The sequence below is a fragment of the Euphorbia lathyris genome, chromosome 1, assembly GCF_963576675.1.
Source record: "Euphorbia lathyris chromosome 1, ddEupLath1.1, whole genome shotgun sequence".
Taxonomy (NCBI): Eukaryota; Viridiplantae; Streptophyta; class Magnoliopsida; order Malpighiales; family Euphorbiaceae; genus Euphorbia; species Euphorbia lathyris.
This window is the reverse complement of record NC_088910.1, coordinates 82,485,483-82,500,777: the sequence shown is the minus strand read 5'-3', so window position 1 is coordinate 82,500,777 and position 15,295 is coordinate 82,485,483. Positions and strand designations below refer to the sequence as shown.

The 15,295-nt window shown below is 35.3% G+C and overlaps 1 protein-coding gene across 2 annotated transcripts; it reads left to right on the top strand.

Annotated features, from left to right (window-relative positions):
• Nucleotides 1-3,563: 3,563 nt before the first annotated feature.
• Nucleotides 3,564-14,439, top strand: LOC136203639 (probable sugar phosphate/phosphate translocator At1g06470). 2 transcript variants are annotated; one of them, XM_065994840.1, is made up of 14 exons: nt 3,564-3,736; nt 3,992-4,839; nt 4,949-5,118; nt 6,226-6,264; nt 6,583-6,668; nt 6,806-6,855; nt 7,049-7,116; nt 8,386-8,486; nt 8,676-8,688; nt 9,135-9,319; nt 11,610-11,696; nt 12,702-12,796; nt 13,734-13,871; nt 14,014-14,439. In XM_065994840.1, exons 2-13 carry the CDS (start codon nt 4,538-4,540, stop codon nt 13,852-13,854), a joined length of 1,317 nt encoding a protein of 438 aa, XP_065850912.1. In that variant the 5' UTR covers nt 3,564-3,736; nt 3,992-4,537; the 3' UTR covers nt 13,855-13,871; nt 14,014-14,439. The 2 variants fall into 2 exon arrangements, with proteins under 2 accessions (XP_065850912.1, XP_065850919.1); XM_065994847.1 differs by lacking the exons at nt 3,564-3,736; nt 3,992-4,839; nt 6,226-6,264 and having other exon boundaries at nt 4,955-5,118; nt 6,563-6,668.
• The last annotated feature ends 856 nt before the right edge of the window (nt 14,440-15,295 follow it).

The following is a 15,295-nucleotide window of genomic DNA, read 5'->3' as shown; positions in this document are numbered from 1 at the left end:
AGTAACTATTCAGTTTGAATACGAAGGCATCAATCACGGTGAGGGCTAACACTTAGGTAATGAAGAAAGTGACGAGCAGATTGTCAAAAGACCAAATGGAATTGTTTAAGTGCACTTTCTTTCAGGCATTTGATAGATATGTAAGTGTGCACATTATCTACTCTCATATACCATGGTATAATAATTAGAGAGATTACTCCACCAAACCCAAAACATATAGAGAAGTGGTTCAACTACAAAAGAGTTGAACTTAAATTTGGAGTTCAGACTGATCACCGGGTTGAGATTTTGCTATACGAAGCCAATTTATCAAAGGATGAGTCAATTAAAAAAGGATAACAGATTGATAGACATGTACTTTGCAGGAATTTGGAGCTTAACACATAAATAAATATATAAAGCTTTCGACAGCACAAATTGGCACGGTGAAGAAGACGACGATGTAGTATTCATGGCGATATTGTATGGTATACATACGATCTTCTTCACTACTGATCCATCACATTCAGTGGATAGCAATATTATCGACCTCACTGACTTTCCTAAGATTTTTAATGAGTTTCCATGGGGAATAATTGCTTGGGATGAGACTTATAGGAAAGGCCATAACTGGTTCGTCTAAAAACGAAAAGTTTGAGAAATCCAGTTAAGGGAAGATTGATAGCGTCGTCCCATATCAACTATTGGGTTAGCACAAGCATTCCAAGTATGATTCGTATATATATTTGATTGGTTTTAGATGTGTATCAACATATTTGAATTGAATTGAACTTTTGTACATGTTTGGATACTTGAGGTATGGAAGGTGCCACGTAAAGTCTATCTTAAAAGAGAAAGTAACGTCCTCCCAAGCATGAGTAGATAACTGCAAAAAAAAAAAAAACTCGATATTCAAAGAAGCAGTGAAAGTTTTCATAGTAAGTAAAAATGTTTATGTATATGAAGACCTTTAATATGTGTTGTTTCCGGTTTGTGCTTTTGGTTACAATTTGGTAGTTAGATATTTCATTTTGCAGTCATTTGAAGCTCCATAATCTTAAGTTATGGTGGAGGAAAATGAAAAGCTTGTGGCTGGCATAAATCACTTTAGGACTATATCGACGATTATGTGGTAGATCTTAATATTTTATTTGAGAAGTATAAGACCGTGGAAAAAGAAGAAGATGTAGATGAAGTTAGAGGGGGGGGGGGGAGGAAGAACAAAAAAAGGTGGAAGAGGATAAGGAGGAGAATAGGAGAAACGAGAAGAGGTGTAAGAAAAATGAAGATGTAGATGAGGAGGAATAAGAAAGTGTACAAACAAAGCGAAAGAAGATGATGTTAAGATGGAGGCCATTACAGAGTTGATGGAAAAGATGGGGGAGAGTTGAGGGAAAATAACACGAGAGATGTGCCAGAGTTGGGGGAAGAGACTAAAAGAGAGACGACATTAATGAGGGAAGAGATGAGAGCAGAGACAAAGGGAGAGTTAATGGTAGAGGTAATTGCACAAATCAATACAAAGGTAATTGAAGAGATCAAAGCAAAGCTAATCATAGAGATAAGGGAAGAGTGGAGGGAAGATGCACCAGAAGCATCTAATCTTGATGCTAAGGTAGATGTTGCAGAACAAGAAGATGTTGAGGACTATATGGTATATAACATTGACGATGATACCGAAGAGAAATAAAAGAATTAAAGGAGTGACGATGATACCGAAGAGAAACAAAAGAATTAAAGGAGTGAGATGATAGTAAAAATGTAAAAAAACAACAACCGCACGATAAACACAAAATGAAAAAGAAAAATTATCTAAAATTTGAATAAATAAAATACAATCACAAATAAAAAAAAAACAAATAAGTATAGAAAAAGCAACATCAAAAGGTTAGAAAAAATGCCAAATACTAAACCAATAGGAGAATGTTCACCAATTAAGCATCATAGAAAAACGGCAGACACGCCTCTACAGGAATGTTGAGGACTTTTTAGATGATGATCAATGGATCAATATAGACTTTTTGCCCCTAAACGTTTGTAACAACATCTTGCAAGTCAAGCGGGGAATTGACGAGATGGATTTCTGTGCTTGGATCCCGTCGGCGAGCGGCGCCTACATGGCCAAGGACTTTTATAACCTTAGGGCCAACACGGCTGATAAGGTTAGCTGGGCCCCTTTTATTTGGCACAGATGTATTCCTCCGAGTAGATCGGCGTGCTGCTGGAAACTGCTCCACGGTAAACTGGCAACTCATGATATTCTGCAGAAATTTGGCTTTTCCTTGGCTAGCAACTGTGTTCTTTGTAACAGTAGCGTGGAATCCTCGGACCACCTGTTTGTGACCTGTAATTTTGCGGCTGCACTATGGTTTTTTATTTGCTCAAGATTTGGTTTGCCCGTGCCTCGCGCATCTACTGTAGCGAACTTTTTTGAGGACATTCTACGATGCCGGGTTCGGAAAGGTGCTGTAAAGGCATGGGCTGTTGCTATCGTGACTTGCCCCTGGCTAATATGGAAATTCCGGAATAACGCTATCTTCAATGGTGAGTTGCCTTCAATCCAAAATGCTATCACTGCTCTTCGCTTTCATCTGCAAGGAACACAGCCGGCGTCAGCCCGCCCTCCTCCAGCTCCCAATATCGTCCAGGTACGGTGGCTTGCCCCAGGCACTGGCTGGTTAAAAGTGAACACGGACGGGTCTTGTTCGGGTTACCCCGGGGCAGCAGGCGCGGGCGGAATATACAGGAACAACAGAGGATTTGTGAAAGGTTGTTTCGTCTTTCCGATTGCTGACAGCTTTGCGTTCATTGCGGAGATTCGGGCTGTGATGTTTGCGGTAGAAATGGCTTGGGAGAAAGGCTGGCTCAAACTCTGGATAGAATCAGATTCAAGCCTGGCTGTGCATTTACTCAAAAGTCGATCAAAAACTGTCCCTTGGACTATAAGGCAGCAATGGTTGAAATGTTTACAATTATGCTCCCAAATGGAACTCATCGTAACTCACATTTATCGCGAGGGCAACAAACCAGTGGACGCATTGGCTCTTTTTGGGAGTACGGCTTCAACTCTTTTTTGGTGGCACTCCGCTCCTGACTTCTGTCAGGCTTTTGTTTTTGACGATTTATGTAACGTTTCACATTTACGCATTCTTTGACTCTTTCTTGTACCATTCTTTCATTTTTTAAATAATATTTAGGTTTGTTTTGGCTTGTCCAAGAGGGTGCCAACATAGTTGGGATGTCCGAATGCAAGTCTGAACTCGTCCCAGCCTTTCATCAAAAAAAAGAAAAACAGTATATAGAAAAATGATAAAAAAAAACCTTTAAAAAATAAGACATATATAGATATGTACTAAATTCGAATGGTTACCCACATAAAGTTTTAATTAGAAAATGATTATGCATTTAAAGGTTAACCGACAGACCTCAAACCAACAAATCGGGCAAATTAAAAAAACCATATACCGAATTGAAATTCTAAATGTAAAATTTATGGTAAATACCCAATAAAAGATATGGACTATTTAATAAAAATCTGGTGAAAATAATGATGTCTTAAAATCAACGTTTTTGAGCAAACAGGACATTGACAATATGCCCCCAACCGAAGTACCAAACACACCAGCTACTCTTCTCATAGATATATTTTGTAATTATTTGAGATCAGATCTCAGCTCTCAGATTTCACATATATAAAAATCTTCAACTAAAGATTCAGATTTTGGTTTTCTAGAGAACAATATCTTGAATTCTTCAGGTGAGTTCCATGATGTATTCTTTCATCCATTTCCTCATCATTTTGTATTCTTTCTTTTCCATTTTTTTATTGTTTCTTTTGGTTCGCTGATTCTTATACTCTGGTCTCAGAGAAAACCCTAAATGTGTTTTTGCTTTGATTTTAAATTGTACTTGTCACGGATTTTGTGCATTTTTTTCCTTTGTTTTATCTCATCTGTTTCTCTCGGCATGGAGCTTGATTCCTGAGGGATTTGTCTACTTTTTATTGGAGCAGGTCGTGGTATAATCAAATTTGTCGGCGTCATATTCTATTTCTGTTCATTGGACCGTATTTTATATCATTCTGAGGTTTGGAATTGGAAATCATTGCTCCAAATGATGTATATGTAGCTTTGTATTATGGGCTCGATTCATGTTGCTTTGACTCTTGTGTTCCAATTTTGAGTGCAATGAATCGCCATTAGGCATGCCGCATTGGTTTGTTTTGGAGTGTAAAGATGATGGCCTCAACTTATAATACGGAGGGAAATGGTGGAAAGTTGCTTTGACAATAAAGAGACTGAGTGCACGGGGCATATTAAGAATTCTAGTGAAATTCGAGGTTCACCAATTCACTTCTTTGTTACGCTGGAGCAATGAAGATGGAAAAGTTAATTTTGAATATCAGCTAGGGAGTTCTGATGCAACTTTTGAGGATTCTGATTTTGAGCTTGCTTTGCTTGACTAAGATAAGAGAGAGAATGGAGAAGTAGGTACTGAAAGATATCAATACAGAAATAATTATTGTAAGGGAAGTGTGCTCCTGAATAAGAGTAATACCATGGATCAAGAAATCAATATACACAGCATGGATCATGAAATCAGTATACATACCATGGATCATGAAATCAATATACATAACAGAGTAAAAGAAAAAGAGAAAGATAATTATGTGCCATTTGACATTGAAAATGTATCTCCAGGGGACATACATTCAGTGAATAATGTTGACAGTGATACTGATTCTTTTGGTGATCTTGAAAAGTTGCCAATAAAAACTAAGAGTCCTCTCTCTACATCAGATGTGTTGAAGACTTTGTTTTTCATACTTGTTTGGTACACTTTCAGCACATTTTTGACCTTGTAAGTTCATTTACTTAAACAATAAATTGATCTTGCATCTTTATTCCTTTGCCTTGCATGCGCATATAATTTAAATTTTCCCTTTGGGGGGCCGTTTTGGTTTTCATAGGTACAATAAAACTCTCCTAGGAGATGATATGGGAAAATTTCCAGCCCCATTATTGATGAATACAGTTCATTTTACCATGCAAGCTGTTATGTCAAAGTTTATCACGTGCTTTTGGTCTCAAAGATTTCAAGTCAATTCTTCTATGACATGGAACGATTATTTTATGAGAGGTAACTTTATACATGTTCTATTTTTCTTTATTAGGAAGAATCGATTATTACAATACAATGATGAATGGCATTATAGTGCTTATATTTTTTGCTCTTGCATTGCCTTAATTGAGAAAGTTAGAGGTGAAAGGATTCATTGGCTAGAACAATCCAAAAGTTTTTGTGGATTAATTGGCAATTGTTTTTAATCAATTTGTACTTTTGGTTTTTGTATTAATTCCAACAATGTGATTAAGATTGAAGAAATTAATATTTTATTATTTAATCTAATAACTATCAATCACAAGGTAATTTTTAAACTTGCTAAAAGCAATTAAAAATTAAGTGGCTAAAACTTGATAGTCCATACAACCATAGAACTTTTTGTTTGTTGTTATTTGAAACGTTGGTTTTATATGAACAGCTTATTTTTTATTCTTCCAAATCTTAATAAAAATTAGAATTATTTATAAAAGAAATAGATGACACTTTAGCCATTCTTTCTATAGTCTTATGACCAGGACTAGTTTTGAAAAAAATGGGTTGCACTAGACAGCATTCTCTGTGCATATTGTTGAAATGGTCAATGTTATGATTTCAGAATTGGCATGTTAGAAATATGTACCTTACCATAACCCCAAAATCTCAATGTAGTCTATTTTCATGTTTGATTTTCAAGATCTCAAATTAACATTATGTTTTGTTTATAGTTCGTAAAAGTTTCTAAACCAAGGTCATTTGTTCTAATGAAATTTGAATTGATATATTTTTTAAGAAAGCTCATTTATCACTGTAAAACCATGAAGTGCTCGCTTGCCTCATATCTTTGATCGTTTCCAGTGCATCAGTTGTTTCACTCAACTGAATCAGTAGTAGCCTCACAGCTTTTGGATGCATGCAACCTAGCTCTAGGCTATTACTACTACAACTCATCCAAGGGGCAAACGGTTTCATGCGTCCAAAGCTTTTCTTTTATCTTTGTTTTCTAAATCAGGCTTTTTGTTAGCTTCTTTTTGGCCTAAAGAATCATTTTCATTTGTGGCTTTGAAATTTATACAGCCCACTAGAGCTCCTGGTATCATATCAAACTCGCGTTCACTTCAACAAATTTAATCTATTTTAATGCAGGTCTTTTCTCAAAGGAAAAGGGTAATAATGAATCAAAGGGTTAGTTCATTAAAACTGAAAATCAAATCCCTTTTCTTTTTCACATTTATGACATGCCCCCTTCGAGTAATATTCATGGGAAATTGTTTTTGGAAGAATTTGCAAGGGCTATATTATAATTCAAAGATGCAGAACTTAAATCATATTTTAAATGAATATTTCATCCGTTATTTTTGCTCTTATGCTTATATTCATTTATCAGTCTCTTTCTTTCTATTAGTTTTTGTTGTCCTCTAACTAATGATTTTAGTTTTTTTATAACTTGTTAAATTAACTTTTCTATCAACTAATGCTACAGATGGACTTTCCCTTTCACAGTTGTACCAACAGCTCTTGGAACAGCATTGGATGTTAACCTGAGCAATGCATCTCTCGTTTTCATATCTGTTACTTTTGCGACAATGGTTTGTACTATTTTCTACTCAATATCCATTGGCATCCTGAATTTCCTTAATGAAATTATTACTTTGTGAATCTGATATTTGCAGTTTTTCTTTCCCTAGGTTTCTTATTCATATTCACATTTTTATTTTGTCTGCAGTGTAAATCGGCTGCTCCTATATTTCTCCTCCTGTTTGCTTTTGCATTCAGGTGAATATCTTATAGACCATTTTTTTTCCTACCCCATTACTTCCTGTGGATGCTCAAGTATCCTATCCGACTTTTAGCTTCTTTGTTTTTCTTTTTGGTAATTCATGCACGGTTCTTTAGTTTGTTCATATTGTTTTTTGTCCCACTTCTTCAAATTTGAATATCATATTTCTAACACATGATTATTTTGAAGGTTGGAGTCTCCAAGCATTAACCTTTTAGGTATCATTGTGGTAATCTCTATTGGAGTATTACTGACGGGTAAGCAGCTTCTCATTTTACGGTTTTCAGTTTTGAATAATTATTTTGCATTTATTTACTTTTGACTTATTACTATTAGTTGATTGGATTAGAACTATTACTAGACTTGACTATCAAGGAAATATCGAGTTGCATGCAACTTACAACAATTACAGGACTCAAATGTTAAAGTAAAACCATTTAAAAAAATTACAGGAATGGGACGTGAAGGTTACTGTTAAGGTACCTACTAGATCATGTTTGTTGAATATAATGTAGTTTAGGCAGGACTTTTGGGTGTTGGTATCAGGGGAAGGGTCAGAAGGTCAACGAGGAACATTCGTAGGTAGTTATCAGTGTTGTGTATAGTGCACAGAACTATGATTTGGATTTGGCAGGGATTTATTATTATAATAATTTCTTTAGGTTATTTCAATTAAATCCCTCTTATTTCTGTTGGTTAATGATGAATTTTCCTTAAATATATGCATGTTGTACTGTAAAATGCAACAGAGATGTTGATTTGTGGATCTTAAGTAGAATTTATTTTTTTATTTTTTTTTTTGTTTAAATTTTGGCACAAATGTAGAAAATATTTTCCATTGGCATAGCATATGTATGTGGATAGAATGGATTTTTGTATCGGCTTATATGGAAGTCTGTTTTGCTCACACATTATGCTATTATGTTTTGTATGTCCTACTCATATCATCGGAAGAAAAGGGGTCTAGCAACAGAATAGATAAGCTTGAATTTAAAGTTAAATTTCAGTTCTGATTTAGTTAGTTGGGGGGGGGGGGGGGGGGGGGGGGGGGGGTTACTTGTTCTCAAATTATAATCTCTCTCTTAGTACTAGGGCTGCAATCCTATTTAAGCTGCTCCACGGTTTGTGGAAAGGAGCAGCAGAGTTGATTTTAGATAGTGGAGAACTATATGATGTCTTCCTTTGTTTGAATCATTAGAAAAGGAAGGGTTAAAGAATGTTTGATGTATTCATGCAATCCTTATTTCTGTGCTGATAAATATTCCCATGTACTTGAATTTAAATTTGGATCATGATGAAATCTTGGTTATATGATTTTGTCCAACACTTTTTGCTAAATGATACTGACATACAAGATTATTTTATGGTAGATGACAACAACAATAAGTATGTCATTGTTTTACTTCTTGTCTCTTTTTGGAGCACAACCAATACTGAAGTTTGTATGAAATGATTTCATTAGCAATTATCAGGCATTCCTTTGTTCCAGGATTGGCTCTTATCATCCATTTTTTTTGCTTATTCAGTGGCAAAGGAGACACAATTTGACCTTTGGGGATTTGTGTTTGTCATGCTTGCTGCTGTTATGTCTGGGTTTCGCTGGTCCATGACTCAAATTCTGTTGCAGGTATTATCTGATACTAGCTTAATGTTGTGGAGCTTCAAATGTGGACATCTCATAATTTGTATTATGATCTTCTAATAGACGATAGAATTGCTTACTCTCTCTTTTTCCTGTTTGTGCTTTTGTTTGTTCCTTCTCTTGGAACTTGATTTGTCAATTTGGTGATGCACAACAATCCAAACTGATACAAAGAAAGATGAATATGGTAGGCCTTTTCATTCTTTATGTTCCCTGATTGCCTTTTCTTTTTCTTTTTTCAATTTACAGTGATGATGGCTTTATTTACATTGTCTTTATGCTTTGAAATGCATTTGCAAGGAATGAGATAGTTATTCTTATTCACTTCCTTAATTGCTTAACAAAATAAAGGACTAACCTGATCTATGTTTAAGAACAAAATTGTTCTTTGAGTTGAGTAATATGCTCTTAGTTAAATTTTTGACAAGAAATATCTAATTATGTTCCCAATCTAGACTAGCGAGTTGTTATATTGCCTTAATTCTTTCATGATTGATGTCTTGATTGGGATGATTCATGGATCTCTCATGGAATTTTATTCATGTCATTATTCCAATTTGTGCTTAAGTTACATCTTGTTCAAACTTATATTATATTGTCATATAGTATTGCTTCTTTTTGGGTAATTTTCAGGCTTGAAAAACCCGCTTACGTTGATGAGCTATCTGACTCCAGTGATGGCAATAGTAACTGGTCTTCTTTCTCTTATTTTGGATCCATGGCATGAATTTAAGAAGAGTAGTTACTTCGATAATTCATGGCACATTGGCCGGAGTTGCTTGTTGATGTTTTTTGGTGGAACACTAGCCTTTTTTATGGTATGGATCTAGTCCAAACTTGGTTTATGCATTTGTGTAATCATTGTAAGAGTAATAATATTAAAAATGATAGCTAAAATTTCCAGTGAGTTTCAGTTTCATGCTTCAAAGTTGTTCAAACTATAGACGTCTCTAGCTTATGAGTTACAGCACAAAGATTTGGGAAAGAGTAAATGAAAGCTAATCAAATGGTAGGACAGCATTCTTTAAATATCCAATTGGTCTTGCTCAAGAAAATTGACCAATTGGAATAATTTTTCTCATGGGTGAATTCATTCAGAAGTATTGGGAGAAAAGATAAAGACCTTTTTCATTCTTTGTTGATTCATAATGCACATGTGGTCCTAAGGGTAGCTCTGGAAAGAAGTAATAAATATATAAAGGTGTTGAAGGATATGCACAGGAAGGCATTTGCTAATGGTTTGAAGTTTCTATCAAAGCTGGATCACACAAAGGATCAGCCTTGAGCCTTTTATCTTTTGGCTGTAGTTGTGGATCAGTTGCCAAAATAGATCAAAGATGATTTTCTTTTGGCTCATGATGATTTCTGATGATATGGTTTTAGCAGATGAATTTCTACTGTGGATTAACAAAAAGCTACAGGAATAAAGAGATCTTGAAAAATGTTTTTAGTTAATTAGCAGTAAAACATGTACATGCAATTTAAGCAATGAAATGGGGAATGGGTGTTCTGGGGTCAGCTCACATGGCATTTGAGATATATGGGCATCACTATACAAAACATAGGTGGAAGCAATGAGGGTGAATGGAATCTGATACGGATCAGTGTGGCTTCAGAGCATTAGCTAAAACCATGGTTGGCGCGCCTACGGGACATGGCGCACAAGGCTCCATGCTTAGCGCCTAAACACCCTCAATTGTGGGTGCAGTCACCCTGACGCTCGTCAGGTGCGCCATCACGCGCCTTTTTGACATATGTGCAGTTTTAGGGTTTTTTGAAGTATTTAGTGTAGGTTTAATACTCACCCTTGGATTAGACACATCTAAGGGTCCAAAATAAGCAAAAAAAAAAAAAAAAAGATACTTTGAATTAGAAGAGGAAGATACAAAGTCGCAAAGTTACTGAAAGAGAAAGAAGCAGAGAAAAACAGAAGAGAGAAACAAAACATACGTGAAACATAAGCAGCCAAATGGAGAGAACTGTGGGATGATGATGAACCCGTGTTTGAAGATGATAATCTAACATGAGGTTCAGTTAGTAGGGCTGCTGGAGTTGAAGAAAGTGCTTATAACACTAGAGTAGGAAAAAGGACTAAAGTATCATCCTCTAGTGCTTGAGGAAAAGCCCCTGCAGTTCTTCGAGACGAGGAGGAACTGATTTTGTTGATGAGGATGAAGAGGACCAGTTTCTTGAACAAGAGTTTGATGATGTTTTAGATGAGGAATGTGATAGTGATGAATGATGAGTGATGAGTGATGAGTGATGAATTTGGAGAGTTTTGACAAGGAGTAGCTATTAGTCATCTTAGGATTTACTATTTAGTTGAACAATTGATCTTTAGATTTAGAATATGGGGTTTATTGCATGTTAGAATGTATTTATGATTAAGAATATTGTCATGGTTTAGTATTCATTGCATTTTTATTTTAGAATTTATCATTTCTTATATTTAAGTATTATCGTTTATAGTTTTATAAATTTTATTTTTGTTAGTACGCCTTGTGTCGCTCTGGGTCACGCCATTGTCGTGCACCAAGGCTCCAGGACCTCCTTGCGCCTAAGTGCGCCGTGTGCCTTTAATACCTATGGCTAAAACAAAAGCTTACAGCACTATGATTCAACCAGAAAGACATTAAAATCAGTGTTGAGGTAAATAAGTAATGAGAACAGCATGTGCTAATGATCACTGCACAGTATAAAAACAGGCTGATGGATATTTGGAGATTATAGGATGAAACGGTAATTCATAAGTGCATTTCTAGGATAGTGCAAATGACGTCTAGCAAGGAAAAGTTGTGAGGAAGAGGATTGATATGATTTGGACAAATGTATTATAGACTAGTGAATGCATTGCTGAGAAAATTTGGGCATACTGAAGTTGTGCGAGAAGGGGAAGCTAGAAGGATTGATGATACTAGAAGCAGGAGAAAAAGATTTAGCAATCTTAAACATTTATGAAAATGTAGCTTAAACTAAAGTGAAATGGAGGAAAAGAAATATTCATAGTTGAGCACAACAAGGACTGATTATATTTTAGCTGAATTGAGTAAATTACCTCTTTGGTCTAAGATAATGTTAAAGAAATTAACATATTCTTTGATGTTGCAGGTGTTAACTGAATTTATTCTTGTTTCGGTAACTAGTGCTGTCACTGTGACTATAGCTGGTGTTGTGAAGGAGGCAGTTACTATAGTGGTATGATCTTTTGCTACGTTATTTCTCTCTTTTATATTGACTAAGAAAAAGCATTAGCATACTAAATTTTTGTTGTCGTGTGACCAAGAGGTCACGGGTTCGAGTCTTAGGAGCGGCCTCTTGCCAAATAAATTGGCAGGGGAAGGCTTGTCCCCAATACACCCTTGTGGTGGGACCCCTCCCCGGACCCTCGCTCAGCGGGGACGCGTAGTGCGACCGGGCCGCCCTTTTTTTTTTTTTTTGATGAAAAATATATCGTATTAAACATCAAAATGAGCACAAAGTACATAAAACAAAGGCATAGCCTTAACCCAAAGAAAAAAAAACCTCCACCGCAACTACAAAAAACCTCAACACCTTATAAAAAGGAACTGACCCAAGTTACAGCAGGATAGAAAAAACTCAGCAACACCTACATAAAAATCAACCAGTCCCCACATTAATGCCATACCTCCCAATTACATATAGGAGATCTATAATAACAATTCCTACTTAGTACCTGAGCCTTAACACAAGAATAAACATTGTTGAGCACTTTATGAGGATCAAAGGCCTTTTGACAAAAAACCACTTCATTTCGTTCTCTCCATAGCCAATACACTGCTGCATTCAAAACTAACCTTCGAATTACAGCAGTAATAGATTTCCCAACTTCTGAATCATTTTTGTGGTGAAAGTGTTTTATCAAAATTTTATTCAAAACCGTTCTTTGTATTTTTTGAATGTAACTGCCATACTACTAACAGAGCTTACCTGCATAGTATATCCTTCTCGACAAATGTATGTGTTTTGTTGATTTTCCATAATCTCTCTTAGTTAAGCATGCCATCTAACCCTGGACTCAGATGTCCAATTGATTCTTTATGTGATTGAATCCTAATAATACTTCTTTCTTTACTCTAATATTCTTATTTATCAGGAGTTAAACTGGTTTTCAGTTTTGATAGTACCGGCTTATTATGGGGCTACTAATTCATTGCACTAAACATTTATCATGTGTGACAGGTTGCAGTCTTGTATTTCCATGATGAATTTACGTGGTTGAAAGGTGTTGGACTTGTCATCATTATGATGGGTGTCAGTTTATTCAATTGGTACAAGTAAGTCATTCGTCAGAATAGTCTTGAAAAAGTTTATTCCATCTCGCGTTCTATTATCCATTTTCTCTCCATGGCCAAGCAAAATTGGCTTTTATGTATTTGCGTTTTCCTTGGTATTTTTTAAGGATCTAAAATGTACGAGTGACTAAAATCTGACAATTAAACAAAGAGGTATGGATGCCTTTGGATTCTTCAAGCTTGATAGGCTAGCCTTGATTAGTTGGTACTAGACTGCAGGGTACAGTCATTAGTTCTAAAATTCTAGTAGTTTTTGTTGTACAGTGTTTGAGTTTTTAAATCAAACTTGAAAGTAAAACAGTTATATTGCTGTCAGATATGCCAACTGAGGCAACCACTTGTTAGAATATTTTTTTTTAAGTTTGTGTCTGGTTGGTCAGCTCACATCTTCTTTTAAACAACCCTAATTTTTGTTTTAATCGGTTGACCCTAACCATTAGTTGTAGAATTCAGTAGTCTGAATATGACCTGTTAATTTTTCTTTTTTCTATTTCTGGATCAGTTTCACATTAGTTTTATAAACTAAGTATTTTTTTAAATCTATTCTTGATCAAATAACTTTTTGGAAGTCATTGATCTACATTTGCAGTGTAGTTGAGATTGATAGTGCCCTTATATATAAGAGAGATAGAATAGATGTCAGGGTTTTACTGAAGTTGTTGATGCCCTTAGAGTTGGTGAATGGGTTTTTAAGGCTTAAATTCAGATTACATTAACATATAAAGTTGACACAGTATATAACATAACCTCCAGTCTTTTTTCCTTCTAAGTTAGACCCACAGTGTTTCTTCCTACAACGTTTCTGTCAAAGTCACGCTTAAGTTTATTGAAATCCAAGTTGTATTTCATGTCAAAAGTTCATTAAATTACATACATCTCTTATCCAAGTAATAATTTTTGAGTTTTTGTTTGTCTTCAGGTATCTTAAGCTACAAAAGCTTCAAATGGCTGAAGATGACATGGTGGCGCCTGGTTTAGCAAATAGTCCTGCAAAATATGTAATACTTGAGGAGATGGATGATCAAGATGATTCCAATTAGAGCATTGTAATACTTGAGTGAGTTCTTGCAGACCCATTTAACGGATGTTTTTGTTGTGTACTTGGTACTTCCCCCCTACTGCAGCATTTCCCATTAGCCTTATTACTTGAAAACATTTCCTCGCTGATCGCATTCTCTTGTTGTGTTTTCTGCCTAAAGACACCAGCATTTGAGAGCTAAGAGATAATGTTGGAATTCAGGTCGGAGACTGGAGAAGCTTGTGCTGATTACTCTGCAGATTTCTTCAGTGATCAATCTTCTTATTTTTACCATGATCATTGGGAATTAAGAAATTTGGGCGCAAAAAATGGTGACTAATGCCACTACTTTTTCTCATGTCATTATTAGTTGAAGAGCCTATGTTGGCTCGAATTCTGTAGTAGAATTACAATTATACTGCTTTAGGATATAGCTTTGTGGATGCTCAGTTTATTATTATTATTATTATTTCAATTGTGAGAAACTCTCTCCTTTGTTCCTTCCACAATTTTAGCTGTTTTATGGAAGAATGTAATGCTACAACATGAATTTTGTTTCACTCAAGGAAGGTTCTTATGCTTATGTCTGTCTAGAATATTTTACTCATCTCATGTCTTATTTTAGGACCTTCGAGTAATGGGACGGTTATAAACTATACACAGGATATGCTCAAATTGGAAGACTTAGAGTCCGTTTGTTTCTATTTTTTACAACTCTTTTTTGCTGTTCCACTTGAAACAGGAGATATAGATGTTTTTGGTTAGGAATAAATAACAGCTGCAGATTGCTTTTTTTTTTTTTTTTTTGGAAGGAAACACTGCTGATGGCTTTTCTGTTCTGAACCCAAGTAAATTATTAGTAGATTTATTAAAAGGCATCCGGTGAGGTGCAACTCGATTTGAGTTGAGACGTCTCTTAAAAGGCCTTCAGTTAAGTACGAAAATCTTTTTTGCATAATCTTCTCCGCTCCTTATATTATTAAGAATGGAAAGTTGTCCCTTTTAAATGTTATTAAGAATGGAAAGTTGTCCTTAAAGGAGCCAACTCAATATAGTTCCCTTCACCTTTTGTATAGTTTAATCATAGAAGGAATGATGACAATAGGTCTAGAGAAAGCAAGCCAGGTGTTGAGAAATTCTATAATACTTCCTGTGTAACACATCGGTTCAATCAAATAACATCAATCATCTCCTAATGTCCTAGTGTTGAATTGAAAGTTTAAATGTTATTGTTTGTTGGAGTGGATAGGAGCCTTTTCTACTTAAGCAAGGTCTTTCATGGTTCAAATCCAGATTTATCTGGATGGTAAATATATTTATATATATAAAGGTTTAAATGCTTAATTTTAATGTAAAGTCTCGCAAAGACGAGTCTCCCAATGTTTTAATCTTTTCTTTAATATATTTTTCTTCACTTTTGTTTAATATATTACTAATATGTATTTGGGAAAAATAAAGGGGAA